The sequence below is a fragment of the Pongo pygmaeus genome, chromosome 22, assembly GCF_028885625.2.
Source record: "Pongo pygmaeus isolate AG05252 chromosome 22, NHGRI_mPonPyg2-v2.0_pri, whole genome shotgun sequence".
Lineage (NCBI taxonomy): Eukaryota > Metazoa > Chordata > Mammalia > Primates > Hominidae > Pongo > Pongo pygmaeus.
Window position 1 is genome coordinate 1,481,711 of NC_072395.2, and position 18,556 is coordinate 1,500,266.

Sequence of the window (18,556 nt, forward strand, 5' to 3'; positions counted from 1 at the left end):
GACAATTGTTAGGAAAATATTCTTTGTGACGTCCTTTGTAACCGCTTACAACTTTCGTTTGAAAGCTCTGCATTATTTATAGATGCGGAGTCTATTGAGAGAACATATCTGTAAATACTTAACTCTGAGCTGTGTGATATATGCAGCAATAGAAATATTTTACGTAAAAATTGGTTTCTTGATTAGGAGATGGTTATTAATATCAGATTATTCCCCACATCCTTTTATTTTGAGAAATTTCAATTTATCAGGAAAATGAAAGAATAGCATAATGTGTAATATTCACCTAGATTCACCAATTGTTGACAATCACCCACAAACATATGCATAATATACGTATATGCACACATATCTATATTGTATTTTGATGACCCAGTTAGGGATAAATTTCAGGCATTATTATAATTCATCCCTAAATATTTCAGCTTGTATCTCCTAAGAGTAAGAGCATTTTCCTACATTTCCACATTACTGCTAACATACTCAAGAAATTTCACATTGATACCACTATTTTTTAATACCGAGTTGATATCCAAGTGTTCTTAATTATCCTAAAAATCTCCCTTTTCTCTATTGTGTTTTTTGAATCTAGGAGCCAGGCTTTTATTTACCCTGTCTTCTTAGTTCCTTTTAACATGATAAAAATAGATTAATTTGCCATGAAAAAGTGAAAATACCAAATCTTGGTGTGTGATGAGAAATGAAATCATGGAACAGTACTAGACTTGTGTATCGGCACAACACCTTAGTATAGATTTATCTGTGCCTATTTCCTGGGCTGTATTTTATAATTTGATTAATATTGTCCTTTGGGAATCCCTGGTCCAATAGGATTAATGTCCTTGTGAGAGAGCCTCAACAGAGCTTGCTCTCATTCTCTCTCTGCCATGTAAGGACACAGTGAGAGGACAGCTGTCTACAAGCCAAGAGAAGAAACCTGAATGAAACCTATCTTGGTGGTACTTGATCTTAGACTTTCCAAACTCCAGAACAGTAAGAAGTTAGTTTATTTTGTTTAACCTAATCAGACTGTGGTATTTTATTAAGGCAGCCCAAACAGACTAAGACCAGTCATTTGCGTGGATGATTGACGTGGCATGTGGTTGATGTTTTAGGAAAGGGTGACATTCAAGGACATGGCTGTTGTCTTCACCAAGGAAGAGCTTGCTCTATTGGATAAAACCCAGATAAACCTGTACCAAGGTGCGATGCTGGAAAACTTCAGGAACCTCATCTCAGTGGGTGAGTAACTGAGCATCAGACCACTGGACCTGTGTCCTGAAATCGTCATTTCATACCAGATAGAAAACTCCAGTTAGATCACAAAGAGAAACTTTGACCACTGGAAAGAAAACTCCTAAGAGATGCATGTGCAGGTTAGAACCCTGCAGTTAATGAGTTTTTACAGATCAGTGTGAGGATCTGGCCCCTTGTGATGGATTTGTGAGGGAGCTCTCCCCAAATCTCATACCCCTGGCCTGTGGGCATTCAAAGCAGTGAGTAATCACTCCCTCCCCTAATCACACATGTAGGCTCTCATTCTTTCCTCGTATTTCTCAGAATGAGACTTATAAAATTCACACATCACCAAGAGCCTTGATCTATGGGTTGCTTCTGCAGAAAAATCAATGTTTATCCAATGTTTTGGATAAACCAGTGTTAAAGGAACCAAGAGAGAACTTTGGTTTGGTTGGCAGTTACAATAGCCAACACTTACTTGTACGTAGTAAGTGTAATCTAAGTGTTGGCTTATTTGATTACTTTTTGATAAATATCTAACCTCATTTTCATTTCTCAGAGGTTCATATACAGTTATGTGTTACCTAAGTTTAGTTTATGAGATAGAGATATGGTTTGTCTATATCCCTACCCAAGTCTCATCTTGAATTGTAGCTCCCATAATTCCCACATGTTGTAGGAGGGGCCTGGTAGGAGGTAACTGAATCATGGGGCAGGGGTCTTTCTCGTGCTGTTCTTATGAGAGTGACTACGTCTCATGAGATTTGATGGTTTTATAAATTGGTGTTCCACTGCACAGGCTTTCTCTTTGCCTGCCGCCATGTAGGATGTCCCTTTGCTCTTCCTTCACCTTCTGCCATGATTGTGAGGCCTCCACAGCCACATGGAACTATGAGTCAATTAAACCTCTTTCCTTTATAAATTACCCAGTCTTGGGTATGTCTTTATTAGCAACATGAGAATGGACTAATACAGATAGTTACTGTTATTATCCCCCTTTTATGGACGTATTACTCTGTTTTCACACTGCTGATAAAGACATACACGGGACTGGGCAATTTACAAAAGATAGAGATGTATTGGACTTACAGTTCCACATTCCTGGGGAGGCCTCATAGTCATGGTGCAAGGTGAAAGGCACGTCTCATATGGTGGTAGACAAGAGAAGAGAGTTTGTGCAGGGAAACTACCCACCCCCCCTTTTTTGTGTGTGTCTGGCTCTGTAGCCAGGCTGCAGTACAGTGGTGCTACCTTGGCTCACTGCAACCTCCAACTACCAAGTTCAGCAATTCTCCTGCCTTAGCCAACCCAGTATCTGGGAATACAGGCATTCGCCACCATGCCCAGCTAATTTTTGTATGTTTTAGTAGAGACGGGGTTTCACCATGTTGGCCAGGATTGTCTCAATCTCTTGACCTCCTGATCAACCCACTTTGGCCTCCCAAAGTGCTGGGATTACAGGTGTGAGCCACTGCGCCCATTCAGAATCTCCCTTTTAAAAACCATCAGATCTCATGAGACTCATTCATTATCATGAGAATAACACAGGAAAGACCCGCCCCCATAATTCAATCGCCTCCTACCGGGTTCCTCCCATGACACATGGGAATTGTGGGAGTTACAATTCAAGATGAGATTTGAGTGGGGACACAGCCAAACCATATTATCCCACCCCAGCCCCTCCCAAATCTTATGTCCTTACATTTCAAACCAATCGTGCCTCCCAACAGTCCCACAAAGTCTTAACTCATTTCAGCATTAACTCAAAAGTCCACAGTCCAGTGTCTCATCTGAGACAAGCCAAGTCTCTTCCATCTATAAGCCTGTAAAATAAAAAAACAATGTATTTACTTCCTAGATACAGTGCAGGTACAGGCATTGTGTAAATGCAGCTGTTCCAAATGGGAGAACTTGGCCAAAACAAAGGGGCTACAGGCCCCATGCAAGTATGAAATCCAACGGGGCAGTCAAATCTTAAAGCTCGATAGTGATCTCCTTTGACTCCATGTCTTGCATCCTGGTCACGCTGATATAAGAGATAGGTTTCCATGGTCTTGGGCAGCTCCATCCCTGTGGCTCTGCAGAGTATAGTCTCCCTTCCGGCTGCTTTTGTGGGCTGGTGTTGAGTGTTTGTGGCTTTTCCAGGCACACGGTGCAAGCTGTCGGATCTAGCATTCTGTTGTCTGAAGGACAGTGGCCCTCTTCTCGCAGCTCCACTAGGTAGTGCCCTGGTAGGGACTCTGTGTGGGGGCTGTGACATGTGGGAATTATGGGACATGACACGTGGGAATTATGGGAGTTACAATTCAAGAAGAGATTTGGGTGGGGACACAGCCAAACCATATCAACGGATGAAACAACTGAGTCACAGAATTAATAACTTTCCCATGATCACACAGCTTATAAGAATAACTAGGATTTGAGCCCTCCTAATCTTGCCCTAGGTCCTGTGTTTTTAATAAATAACCTCGTGAAACCAAAGTGTAATCTGTAAACACAGGACCTTCTACATAAATCTGCATATCCCTGCAGTTGTTTCTCAAACTGCAGGATAAAACCCTCTTGGTGAGTCCTGAAATCAAATTACTGTGTCATAACTAGCAATTTTTAAAAAGGAAAATAGATTAATAGAACAGAAAACAAAAGAATTTATCAAAGTTCATTGCACATCGTATGTAAGTATCAGCTGATAAAACTTCTGTTTTAGTGAGCAGTCTGTGTTGATGTTCGTGCCTATTCCTACTGAATCACAGTGCTGATTTTATTGTGGGTTACAATCAGAACAATTGGGAAACCACTGCTTAAAGCCCATTTGGGGCTGCTCATGGTCTCCCTTTCCCTGACACTATCTTATAAACTAAAGTCACTTTCAATAAAACAACCCAGAAAGGACCTTAAACCAGAAGCAGTATCCAGTGGGACTTGACCATGATATTCATGCCATTTTGAAACCCATCATAGGGTCCCCAAAATATGATCGTCCTCTTCTGCCTCAGCCCCCGGTTTGTTATATACCACAATCTTGCTTCCCTGGGTGCCAGGCCATTGACAATCCACACTATCTGTTCCCCATTCTCATAGTCATGGCTGTTTGAGATTCTACAATAACTTAAAAGGTCAGAACTTAAGGAAATGGATTATAGGATCTGAATGGTCTCTATCTTTTCATGAAGACAAAGAACCTCGGGTAACATAAAAAGGCTGTCTCTTAAAGCTTGTCTCAGTGGTTTACATATGCATCCCCGCACAATGCCAGGACCATGTTTCACAGTGTTTATCCCTATTTCAATCCCCATTGCCTTTTTATCCCCATCCCCTTAAGGCTCACCATGTACAGTTGTGCAGTTTGTACACAAACATACATGATACTCCTCCATATGACAGTGATGTGAAGGAAGGGAAGCCATCAAGAGATAGAACCTGTTTGTTTCTGAAACCTCTTGTGACCCTTTGTGTCCCTTACTCTGCCCAACATATGAAAAACACTCCATCAATATGTATTATTTCTATACACACATATACTACATAAAATGGGAGCCTTTCGCATACCTTTTGTAGCAAGATTGTTAAAGTCTTTTTATTGACTACTCTTATAGCGGGGAGGTGAATTTCTTCCTTCATAAATTTTTCCTAAGATTTCCTTTTATTCTTTTTTGCTGTGTGGGGGTTGAAAGGTCTTGCCGTTTCGCCCAGGCTGGAATACAGTGGCACAATCTTGGATCACTGCAGCCTCTGCATCACAGGATTAAGCAATCTTCCAACCTCAGATTTCCAAGTAGCTGGGATCATAGGCAAAACCGAGACAATTTTTAATTTTTTTGTAGAGATGCGATCTCACCGTACTGCCCAGCCTGGTCTTAATCTCCTGAACTTGAGTGACCCTCCCACCTCAGCCTCTGAAAGTGTTGCTATGACAAGCATAAGCCACTGCACCTGGCCAAGATTTCTCTTAATTTCCCTACAATACTTGATTTCTAATTGGCAGCTCACAGGTTAGAATTATTGTTGCTCTAACTGTTTCACATGTCAATGGAAGCCAGGGACAACTTCCCACCCCATCATATTTCATTTTCTCAAAACCTCTGGATAGGTGATTCACAAATTCTCTTTCTTCTCATGGGACACGGGATTAAAAAAACATTTTGAATCTTCAGGAAAAGGGGTTAAATTACCTTTCTCAAGAAGTGCTTCATTGCTGGCAGATTTGGAAACAAAGGATCCGGGATTTAAGTGTGAGTCAGGATTATATCATGAACCTTCAAGAACAGTGTTCCCCTCATTTAGAAGATGTTTACCTCTGTGAAGAGTGGGCAGGCATGTCTCTTCAGATTTCTGAAAACAAAAACTATGTAGTAAATGCCATTATCAAAAATCGAGATATCACAGCATGTCAAAGCCTCACACAGGTTCTTACCCCAGAATCTTGGAAGAAAGCCAACATAATGACCGAGCCCCAGAAATCTCAGGGAAGATATAAGGGAATTTACGTGGAAAAGAAATTGTACAGACGTGCTTGGCATGATGACAGCCTCAATTGGACCTCACGTGATCATCATGAGTCCCAAGAATGTAAAGGAGAGGACCCTGGTAGACACCCCAACTGTGGGAAAAACTTGATTATGAAATCAACAGTTGAACAACATGATGCGGCCCATGCTTTGCCACAGCCTTTCACATGTAATAACTGTGGGGTGGCCTTTGCAAATGATACAGATCCTCGTGTCCATCACAGCACTCACCTAGGAGAAAAATCTTATAAATGTGACCAGTATGGAAAGAACTTAAGTCAGAGCCAATATCTTATCATTCATTGTAAAACCCACTCAGAAGAGACTCCCTATGAATTCCACGAATGGCCTACAGGCTGCTAACAGAGCTCAGACTTTCCCAGATGTCAGAAAGTCCCCTCAGGAGACAATCCCTAGAAATGTAAAAAATGTGGCAAGGGCTTCAGGTGCAACTCCTCCCTTCACAACCATCATCGAGTCCACAAAGGGGAGATGCCCTACAAATGCGACTTATGTGGGAAAGCGTTTGGATTTACGTCACTTCTTTTTATTCATCAGGGAGTACACACAGGGAAAAAGCCCAACAAATGGTGAAGAGTGTGGGAAGGGCTTTGAACAGTACTCCAACCTTCTTATCCATCAGAGAGTCCACACTGGAGAGAAGCGCTACATATCCAGTGAGTGTGGCAAGTGTTTTAGTTCAAGCTCCCTTCTTCAAGTCCACTGGAGGTTTCACACAGGGGAGAAACCTTATAGGTGTGATGAGTGTGGAAAGGGCTTCAGCCAAAGTACACAGCTTCACATTCACCAGAGAGTCCACACAGGGGAGAAACCATACAAATGCAATGTTTGTGGAAAGGATTTTGCTTATAGCTCTGTTCTTCACACTCATCAGAGAGTTCACACTGGAGAAAAACCATATAAATGTGAAGTGTGTGGCAAGTGCTTTAGTTACAGTTCATATTTTCACTTCCATCAGAGTGATCACACCAGAGAGAAATTATATAAATGTGATGAGTGTGTAAAGGCTTCAGCCGGAATTCAGATCTTTATGTTCATCTCTGAGTCCACACAGGACAGAGACCCTATAAGTGTAAGGCATGTGGTAAGGGCTTCAGTCGTAATTCACACCTCCTTGCCCAACAGAGAGTGCATATATATGAGATACAGCACACACATTGTGAGCATGGCAAAGACCTTCTGACTCATCAAAGACTACATGAGCAGAGAGAAACATTATAAACGTAGTAAGTCAGGGTTAAATTAGGAAAACAGAAGCCACACTGTATTCCAGATAATAGAAGCTTACTCAGCCTGTGGGAGGGCTGGGGGAGCAAAAGACAGGGACACTGCCATCGACAATGTCAGCCCGCAGCACTGGGGTGTGCCAGGCAAGTATTGTGGATTTCAAGAACTTCTGTATGCTACAATGGCAAAGTAGGTTACTCTTGACAAATGGGTGGTTTGTGGTAGTGTTTGTAGTTAGAGGTAAAATTTCCATTAAAGGGTGTATCCAGGAAAAAAATTCTAATTGGGATGATTATGGTAAGGTCTTCAGTTTAGCCAAAGTCCCTAGATTTTTTTTAGTCCCCAACGGAAAAATACTCTCTGTATGAAGAATATTCAAAAGTGTGCTCGGAAATGAAACCAATGCTCTTACTATGAAAGAATATTAGTACTCAGGTTTTCTATGAGATTCTCTGCACAGGCAAGAAGCTCTGCAGAAGTGACATTTGAAGGATGCGGCAAAGGCAGTGCTGTATTAATCACACTGGTTCCATTTCCTTGCAAATAAGAAGATTCTATTCCTCAGTAACTCTTGCAGTTAAGAGTGTGCCCATGTTTGAGTTCTAGCCAATGGAGTGTGAGCAAAAGTGATACAAGCCACTTTCAGGTCTAGCCTTTATAAACATCCTCAGGCTTCTCTATCCCTGCCAAGGTGACCTTGGAAGCTGCTTATTCCAGACTGGGTCGATAGAAGGTCGCTATCTGATCTGTGTTGGCTTTCTTTTTAGAGTAAGAAATAAAAATTCATTGTGTCTCACCACTGAGATTTTTAGTGATTTATTTGTTACTGCAGCATTGCCTAGGCCATCCTGACTAGCATGGAGGGATTTTATAGCAATATGTTTCATTGTCATTGGAGTCCACATACAGAAGCAACATTGTAATTCAGAGTTCAAAGCTTTTAAGTCTTTAAGGCTTGATGTGGCAGTACAACCATCTAAAATGGTATGGATGGGACTTCTCCAGTGATAACCTTCATTCTTTGGTGTGTACACCAAAAAGAAATGTTCAAGATGATATAGCTGTGGTAAAACTTTACTGAAAAGTACAACCCACAGACGTAAGAAATCTCATACAATAGAGAAACTCTGTAGGGTGGGAGCTGAATAAATTTGTCAGCTCACACATTAAGTGCGATTAAAAATTAACTAGAATAGGTGTTCTGTGGTTAGTCTTAATAAAATTAATTGAATAAAGCTAACATTTACTAAAGTGAGCAATAACATGTAAAAAACCAACAGTGTTCATTTCAGACTGATGCAGTCTTCTTCTCAGCAGACTTGTATAATAATGGGTTTTTAAAGGGTGCTCTTTCTGTCAGTTTCCTCCCAAAATTGTCATTTAATTGGGGATAACAGATGAATTCGAGAGGCGATCTCTTTGCTCTTTTTTTTTTTTTTTTGGAAACAGGGTATTGCTCTGTCACCCAGGTGGCTGGAGTGCAGTGGCCTGATCATGGCTCACTGCTGAAGCCTTGAACTCCTGGGCTCAAGTGATCCTCCTGCCTCAGCCTCCTGAGTAGCTGGGAGTACAGGCATATACCACCATGTTCAGCTAATGTTTTCTTTAAAAAATTTACTTGTAGAGATGGGGTCTTGCTTTATTTCCCAGGTTAGTCTCATTCTTGTTTCAAGTGATCTTCCTACCTCAGCTTCCCAAAGTGCAGGGATTACAAGTGTGGGCTACTGCACTCAGCCCACAATGTCTTTTATTTTTTCTTCAAAAACAATATCCTTTTTTGTTTTAATTGACTTATAGGTTTCTTCATTTGGATCATGGTTTATTCCTAGTTTTTCCTTCATTACATTTTCCTGCCAGTTATAGTTTGTAAATAGAATAGCCAGTCAAGTGCAAATAAAACCAACCCTGAAGTGTCATTTTCTTACTGATCAGGTGGATAAGAGTGAAGTATTTTAAAAATTCTATGTCAGTAGAAATGAGGAAATGAGTGTTCTTACATAAGTTGGTGGGGAAAAAAACAGGTACAAAGTTGCTGGAGAGGATCTTGTCTATATATATCAGATGTACAATTTGCATTGTCTTTGAGCCAATGATCCTCCTCAGAATGTATTTTTAGGATGTAATTACATGAGTGGAAAAATATGGTTTCAGAAAGAAATATATTCTAAGAATTTTGCAATGAGAAGACCGTAAACAACCTGAAGCTTCATGTGTAAGAATTAAGTAAATTAAGGCATCCCATATAATGGAATAACATGGCTCCATCAACAATGATCTAGATCTATAAACATGTCCACATATTATTGTCCATGTCCACTACATACTCCAGTCTTCCTACGCAGACAGTAGGTTAGAGAAAAAATCTGGGACACACATTATCCCAGGAAGCTTTTGGGGTTTACAATGGGTGCTACATTCCCTCATGACAGACTCAGCCCTCAGCCTTGGTGGAGGTGTCCCAGGCAATCCTCCAGTTTGGTCAGGAGCAGCCCTTGCATATCACATTAAGGTTTTTAAATATATGATGCTAACAGGATTGTCTCCCTACTTCATAACATTGTTTGCTTTTCCTCTTGTAACAAAGTAGCATGGAAAAAGCAGAAATTAGTCTAGCACCCAATCAGTGGGAGCCAATCTCATTTACAAATGTAGATGCAGAGATCCTAAATAAATATGAGCATGTCAAATCCAATGATTTGATAAAAGCATAACAGACTCTGCTCATGTATAATTTATCCTAAATATGCTTATCAGCTTCCGCCTCATAACACACACAAGAACTGAGTAGCTCTAAATACAAATTTATTTAGCTCATGATGTGTGAGCTGGCAAGTTCAGTTGGCCTTAGCTGGGCAGTTCTGGTGTGGGACATGCTAGATTATCTTAACTGGGCTTTGTGCATGTGTCTGCATTCAGCTGATGGCTCATCTGGGCCTGGCTGTTTTATGATGGTCATAGATGAGACAATGAAGTTCTCTCTGTCATCATGGTCTCTCATCCTCCAGAAGACCAATCTAGGGTTGGTCCCATAGTGTCAGGGTTTCAAGAGCAAAAACTGTGATCTCTTAAGGCCTCATCAGAGAACAGGCTCAATGATACTTCCACCGCATTCTAAAGATTAAAGCAAGTCACAACACTGGCCTAGATTCATGCGGTGGGATTAAGACAAGATAAAAAATGTTGAGACATAATCATTGGAAGGAAAACGAAGGTACTATTTTTATGTTAGAGAATAATGTTATTTACTTACAAAATTCAAATTCGCCTGTAAACTGTGACCAGTTTAAGTCTGTTTTAAAATTATCAGGTCAAAACATTGGTTTCACACAAAATTGGCACATGAAAATTCATAGCATCACTATGTAAGTGTCTTTTATAAAATGTAGCCAAAATGTTTCCTTCACAATAACAATTGTGTGCAAAGACCAGAATTGTCCAAAGGTAATTCTGGGAGTTCCCTTTGGGATGCCTAGGTGAGGAACTATCTGGAGCCTCAGACTCCCACATTCTTCAGTGGGAAGGGCTTTACATGAGCTCAACTTCCCAGCGGCTTTCTCTTTCTGATGGGAGGTGTTAGGACCTGGCTTTCTCATGCAAGTTCTGTGAAGCTCTGACAACTAAAGCCAGATTGTCTGTTTTAGTCAATATGTCAGATCAGTTAGTCATTTGATCTGACAACTAAAGCCAGATTGTCTGCTTTAATTAAGTAGTCCAGATTACCTTCATAGTCAATTAGTTCCCCCACCAACATGGATGCCTTCACAATTGCTCTTTAAGAAGGATAAAAGCATAGGGGTAAGGTGTGGTCTATCTCCTGCTTCACCCAGGCCCTGGTGCTTCTTCAAGTGGTGAGAGAAATTGTGGTCCTGTGCGTTCTCTTCCAGACCCTTAGCTTGTGTGTTTTCCCTATAAAACTTCGTCCTAATCCCAGCACTTTGGGAGGCCGAGGTGGGTGAATCACGAGATCAGGAGGATGAGACCAGCCTGGCCAACATAGTGAAACTCCGTCTCTACTAAAAATACAAAAAATTAGCTGGGCATAGTGGCAGGCACCTGTAATCCCAGATACTCAGGAGGCTGAGGCTTGAACTCAGGAGGTGGAGGTTGCAATGAGCTGAGATCGCACCACTGCACTCCAGCCCAGGCGACAGTGAGAGACTCTGTCTCAAAAAAAAAAGAAGTCCCTTATGTGTGATGATAAAATTTGATGAAGAGCAACATTTGTGGACTTACACTACCAGAGATCAGCATTTATTATAAATTTTCTATAATTAATACAGTGTAGTTTTAGCTCAGGAGAGAAAAAATAGATCAATGGAAAAGAATAGGGAGTCCAAAAAGAGATCCACATGTATAGAGTGAGTCAGTTTATAAGCCTTGAAATATGTTGGAGAAATAATAGTCATTTTAATAACTGATGCTGGGTTCACTGGCTATTTAACACTAGTTCTTCATAAAATTGCAGGTAATAAATAAAAATAACATGCAGCTGGAAGACTGGGATCAGTGGCTGTGCCTCCACTAGACTGCCCATAGAAGCACATAGTAACAGCTACCAAAGGTGTCTGATCTGTCTTGTCATTTTTTTAACTCATTTTGTTCAGGTGTAATTTACATAAAGTGCAGATTTTAACGACATTTGTTTTAAAAATGTACATATCCTTGTGAATAATGCCCATTCAACAGTTTAAACATTTTCTTTACCCCAAAAATTTCCCTTGTGCCCTTTTCCCTTCGTTTCTTTCCAAAAAAGGATATAATCACTGTTTTGGTTTCTATCACCATATGTTGGTTTTGCCTATTCTTGAACTCTATATAAATTAAGTCATACTGTAATATACTTTTGTATTTGGCTTTTTTTCATTCAACATGGTTTTCTAAATTAGTAATTTATAATAAAGCATATTGCATATTTTATTATTGTTTATGAATTGTGTTCTAAAAACATTCTATGTTAGTAAAATTTATAGTAAACTTGTATAATGTACATACTTTTCTTTCTGGAGAGCCATTTATTAAACATTTATTAGCATACCACTAACAGAGGAGATGTAACCCCAGAATTGGCCTTTTTCTTCTGAAGTCAACTGGCTTTGAATTAGAATGTAGCATTAGTTATTATTCCTCATTCTCCACTCATTCTCTGTATCTACTTCCCTTATTTTTTTCTTTTATTTTTCTGCAGACACTATGGTTACTTAAGTGTCTACTTCTCTTTTTCTGCATGTCTTTGAGTGGAGACACTGGTCACCTTTGTTCCCCACTGTCTTTTCAAAGATGCATTTTAGGGAACAAAAATATAGCGTCTCCCTCTAGAGCAGTAGATTTGTTTATTGCCCACTCTAGTGAAGACAGTGTCTCCCTCTAGGGTGAAGGGCAGTGGTTTTGTTCCCATGGGCTATCATAAAAGATTCAGGTTTCCTAAGCTTAGGGTTCTATTCCTACAACGCAGCCCGCTAGGCCTGCAGCACCTGGCCTTCCATGTCACTCTATGGGATTAGAATGCCAAAAATCATTGCAAAGAATGACACTCTGGCTACTGCTGTGGTTGTGACTAATAAAGTCCTTTGTCTCAGAGCCAGGAGTCTCTTGTCTTGTGCCAGCATCTGTGAGACTGTCAGGCTAACTTTTGAGCTCATAAATTGGTTACTTTCAGATCCTTGGTTTTTGATGGAAATAAATGTCTCTTAATCTTAGATGCAAACTAGAGCTACCTGGAATGCTTTCAGCTTTTTACAATTTTTTACTGGTGAAATATACATAACATGAAATTTACCATCTTCACCATTTTTAAGTGTGTAGCTTAGTAGTGTTGAGTACATTTACATTGTTGTAAGACCAGTCTCCAAAACTCATTTTATCTTGCAAAACTAAAACTCTATCCCATTCAAGAGCAACCCTCAATTTTCCCCTGCTCCCAGCCACTGGCAACCACTATACTTTGTGTCTCTATGCATTTGACTTCTCTGAGTCACATAAATGGAATCATACAGTATTTGACTTTTTTTTTTTTTGAAATGGAGTCTCGCTCTGTCGCCCAGGCTAGAGTGCAGTGGTTCCATCTTGGCTCACTACAAGCTCCGCCTCCAGGGTTCACGCACGCCATCTTCCTGCTTCAGCCTCCTGAGTATCTGGGACTACAGGCACATTCCACCACGCCCGGCTAATTTTTTGTATTTCTAGTAGAGATGGGGTTTCCCCATGTTAGTCAGGATGGTCTCGATCTCCTGACCTTGTGATCCACCCACCTCGGCCCCCAAAAGTGCTGGGATTTTACAGGCGTGAGACACCACACCCGGCCCAGTATTTGCCTTTTTGTTACTGGCTTATTTAACTTACCATAATGTCCTTAAGGTTAATTTGTGTTGTAGAATATGTCAGAATTTTCTTCCTTTGTACACTTGGGTTTCTTCCACTTTTTGGGTACTGTGAATAATGCTGTTATGAACATAGGAGTACAAATATCTCTTCAGGACCTTGCTTTCAATTCTTTTGAACACATACCTCAAAGTGGAATTACTGGATCATATGATAATTGTATTTTCAATTTTTTCAGGATCTGCCATTCTGTTTTCGATAGAAGCTGCCACCATTTAACATAAGGATTTTAACTTCATTTATATTATTATGCTTGTCATCTTCTTTTTATGTTCAGAGTAATCAGGAAATTACCAGTTTGCCCATTCTCACGTTGGTGAACATCTGTTTCCAGGTTTTGGAAATTTTGAATTAAGCTACTAAGAATATACTTGTATTCGCGTTTTTGCAGACATATGCTTTGATTTCTCTTGGATAAATACCTAAGAGTTGAATTGCTGTCACAGGCTAAGTGTAGGTTATTTTTATGAAGAATTGCCTGTCCTTGTCAATTAACATAAAGAATGAGGTACTTTACTGTTCACTTAAATTCTTTATGTGGTTGGGCTGTGTGGGGCGGCACATACCTGTAACATACCTGTAGTCCCAACTACTGGGGAGGCAGAAGGATGACTTGAGGGCAGGAGTTTGAGGCTATTGGGTGCTACAATCATGCCTGTGAATAGCCACTGCACTCTAGCCTGGGCAACTTAGTTAAAAAATTATGTGGTTAAAATTTCAATATGTTTGTAAAATTTTTGTATAATGATTTTGTAAAAGAAAACTTTCCCATACTCCCAGACACTAATTATTTTCAAAACATGAAGAATATGTTTTAAACGGTGTCAGGCACAAGTCTAATTTTAATTTTTTCCATTTGGATAGTCAAGGCTTTCAACATTTATTGACGAGTCCCTTTTTTATTTACTGATCTTAAAGGTCACATTTATACTACACTAGGTATATCCATTCCCAGAGTCTCCTATCTTCCATGTTTATTACTGAAATCTCTGACCTTTTTTTTCTTTTTTTTGAGATAGAGTCTTGCTCTGTCACCAGGCTGGAATGCAGTGGCACGATCTTGGCTCACTGCAACTTCCGCTTCCTGGGTTCAAGTGATTCTCCTTCCTCAGCTTCCTGAGTAGCTGGCATTACAGGCGCCCACCATCATGCCCAGCTAATTTTTGTATTTTTAGTAGAGAGGAGGTTTCATCATGTTGGCCAAGATGTTCTCCTGACCTCATGATCCACCCACCTCGGCATTCCAAAGTGTTGGTATTACAGGCATGAGCCACCATAACCAGCCCATTTTTGTTTATTCTCAAACCACTATCTCACATCTTTAAGAATTATACTTTTGGTACAAGGCAAGTAAGAGTGAATATGCTAAGTGTCTGTTTAACTTTACCATTTCTAAAAATGACTATACCACTTTATACTTCCATTAGCAATCAATGCAAGATCACTTGTTCTATATGCTAACCAACACTTGGGATTTTTAGCCATTGGGATTATTTGTAGTGTTATCTCACTGTTGTATAATTAGCATTTCTCTGATAAGTAATGATGTGGTTATCAGTCATTTTATCATGTGCTGATTGGTCATTTTATATCTTCTTTGGAAAAGAACTTTTGAAAGTTTTGCTGCTTTTTGTTGGTTTGTTTCCTTATTGTTGGGTTGTAAGATTTCTTAATATAGCCTAGATACCAATTCTTTCTCAGATATATACATTATGAATATTTTTCCTAGTCTTGGGTTGCCTCTTCATTTTGTTAATGATGTCTTTAAGAGAGGAAGTCAATTTGATGAAGTTCTGGTTTATCTTTTTAAATTAGATTTTGTGCTTTATTTTGCCTACCTATGAAATCTTTTTTTGCCTATCGCAAGGTTTTGAAAATTTTCTCTTATATTTTCTTGTATAATATTTGTAGTTTTAGCTTTTCATTTAGGTCTGTTACCTATTTTGAGTTCTTTTTGTGTATGATGTGAGGTAAGTGTTGAGGTTCATAATTTTCGAATAGATATCCAGGTGTTCTGTGCTATTGTTTGAAACAACTGTCCTCCATCGTATTATTTTTGTGGCTGCACCGAAAATAAACTGATCATATGTACTTGGCTCTATTTTCTGGAATCACTTCTGTTCCACTGATTTATGTAAATATTATTAAGCTATTGCTATGTTTTGACTACTGGAGCTTTAGAATAAGTTTTGAAATCTGATACTGTTATTCCTCTAATGATGTTCTTCCTTTTCAAAACAATTTTGACTATTCTAGTTTTTTTAGTTGGCTGTTTTTGGCATTTCTATGTAAATCTTAATATTAGTTTCTGCAAAAACCTGCTGTAAATTTGATTGATATTGTGTTGACTTTATAGATCAGTTTTGAATTCTGGTTCTGGGTAAGATGGAGTAAGCCAGTGGCTGGGAAATTCTGGCCTAATGGCTAAATATGGTGTACTGACTGTTTTTATATACCCCCATGAAGTAATAATGGCTTTTGCATTTTTTATTGAGACAGAGTCTCACTCCATCACCCAGGCTGGAGTGTAGTGGCATGATCTTGGCTCACTGCAGCATCAACCTCCTGGGATCAAAAAATCCTCTTATCTTAACTTCCTGAGTAGCTGGGACTATAAGCATGCACCACCATGTCCAGCTAATTTTTTGCATTTTTGTAGCGATGGGGTTTTACCATGTTGCTTAGGCTGGTCTCAAACTCCTGAGCTCAAGCATTCTGCCCTCCTCAGCCTGCCAAAGTGCTGGGATTCCAGGTGTGAGCTACCACACCCAGCCTACATTTTTAAATAGTCAAAAAAATCAAAAGAAGAATATTTTATGACATATGATAAGTATATAAAATTCAAATTTCAGCATTCATAAATTTTGGTTGAAACAGTCATGCTTATTTGTTTGCATATTGTCTGTGGCTATTTTCATGTTATATTGGTACAGTTGTGTACTTATGATATAGACAATATATAATGCTCTCATCACTTCATACTGCTACTCAGTGTAGCATAAATCACAGTAACACAGTTATTACAAATTATCAGATTTTTGAGTGCCATATGTATCACTCTACTATGATATTTTATTTATTTTGCATATCCATCATGTCAAAACAAGAAGAGAAAATCAAATTTTGAATGTTATGCTTTTAAGGTATAGTAAAGTGTAGATTATTTTGTTATAGAATCAGATGGCTGACTTTTGTGTTTGTTATGCAATGACAGCTGCACAAGAAGAAAAATTTTATAACATTAATACTGCCAGATTAAAACCTTATCCCAATATTTCCAAATCACAGATAATTATGACCATAAATAAAAAATTTAAAATGGAATATCTTATGAAAGCAGAATTACTTTTATAAAATAACAAATGAAAATGAGGCTATAACCAAAGTAAATTTTAGAGTGGCTAATCTGTTAAGCAAGAAAAGTTATTTACTGATGATGAGTTAGTTGAATCATATTTTGCAGCAGCTGAATAAATGTATCATATAAATTTGTCTAAGACTATAAGCCTTTTGACAAGGATAATTTCTGAAAAAGTTGAGAACATTGGGAGCAGCACTGATAGTCACTTTAAAAAGAAGATCATAAAAAATTCCCAATTATTGTTGCCAGTGGTGAAAATTTATCAGCCATAAGTGAACACAAAACAAAACAAAAATGAAAGACAAAATTAGAAGAAAATTAAAATGAGAAAAACAGAGGATCAACACATTTCTATTGCCACTTTGTATTTACCTCTGGGAGCCAAGAGAATGCAACTGGGCTTAAGACCATCACTGAGGTGTACTTTTCTGGTGACAAACATCACCTGGATTTGTTACATCAATCTATTTGGCATCTCTGTGGGACCCCCAAAACTGTTAACAAAATAATTTTCAAAAAATAAAATCATAACTCTTACACAGGTATGAAAAGACCACCTAGGGAGTGATAGACTATTTGCAAATCATATATGTGTAAAAGTCTTGTATAGAGAACATATAAAGAACTCTCAAAACTCAATAAGAAAACAATTCAATTTTTTAAGCTAAAAGATTTAAACAAACACTTCACTGAAAAAGATATACGTATGACAAAGGGGCACATGCAAAGATCATCAACATCATTAGTCATTAGGGAAATATAAATCAAGACCACAATGAAATATCACTACACATCTATTAGAACAGCTAAAATTAAAAATAGCAACAATGTCAAACTCTGGCAAGGATGTAAAGAGACTGGAAGTCTCATAAGTTTCTGTTGGGAATGCAAAGTAGTAGAGTCACTCCAGAAAACAGTTTAGAGTTCCTTAAAAAATTAAACATATCCTTACCATACCACCCCATAACTTCAATCCTGGACATGTACTCCAGAGAAATGAAAGTTTACATACACAAACAAATGTACACAAACCTGTACATGAATGTTCATAGTAGCTTTATTCATAATGGCAAAAAACTGGAAACAACCAAAATGTTCCCTAATAGGTAAATGTTAAACAAATCGTGGTACATCCGTACCGTGGAATACTACTCAGCAATAAAAATGAATGGACTACTGATACACACGCAACTTAGAGGGATCTTAAGATAATTATGCTAAGTGAAAAATGTGAATCTATTTTATGGTTCTAGTTGTATAACACTCTTGAAATGACCAAATTATAGAGATAGAAAGCAGATTAGTTGTTTCTAGATATCAGGAATGGTGGAAGGGTGGAGACTGGGTGTGACTATCAAGATGTAGCAAGAAGGAGGGCTTTGCAGTGATGAAATAGTTATTTATCTTGATTGTGGTAGTAGCTATATCAGTCTACAAGTGATAACATACAACTACACATATTCATGGTATCAATATAATTCCCTGGTTTTGATGTTGTATTTTAATTAAGGACAGTATAATCATTGGGTGAAACTGGGTGAAGGGTACGTGGGACCTCTTTCTACTATCTTTTCAATTTCATATGAATCTGTGATTATTTAAAAAAAAAGTTAAAAAAATAATTGGATGGTTAGGATCTCTATAGAGGATTTTATTTATTTATGCCAGATTTACAAGCAATACAGGGTCAGGGATTGAGTTGACTTGGATTTGGATTTGAATACCTGCCAGGTTGGACCTACTTCCCATTCAACTTTACTCCTAGGATGCAGCCCTTTGGTGTTCCATACACAAAACCCAAGTGTTTTTTTTTTTTTTTTTG

The 18,556-nt window shown here is 38.7% G+C and overlaps 1 protein-coding gene across 21 annotated transcripts in view; it reads left to right on the forward strand.

The window, feature by feature from the left end:
* Positions 1-18,556, forward strand: part of LOC129026130 (zinc finger protein 227-like) — a 36,261-nt gene that overhangs the window by 6,843 nt on the left and 10,862 nt on the right. For 17 of the 21 annotated variants that reach the window (XR_010125319.1, XR_010125320.1, XR_010125326.1 and 14 more), the window contains exon 3: positions 1,116-1,242. Coding sequence is in view for 2 of the 21 variants with exons in the window: in XM_063659907.1 (XP_063515977.1) it covers positions 1,116-1,242 (127 nt within the window). In the remaining 19 variants the exon portion in view is untranslated. Of the gene's footprint in view, positions 1-772; positions 994-1,115; positions 1,243-4,913; positions 18,550-18,556 lie in introns of those variants that run through there. The other 4 variants (XR_010125323.1, XR_010125327.1, XM_063659908.1 and 1 more) reach the window with 3 other exon arrangements.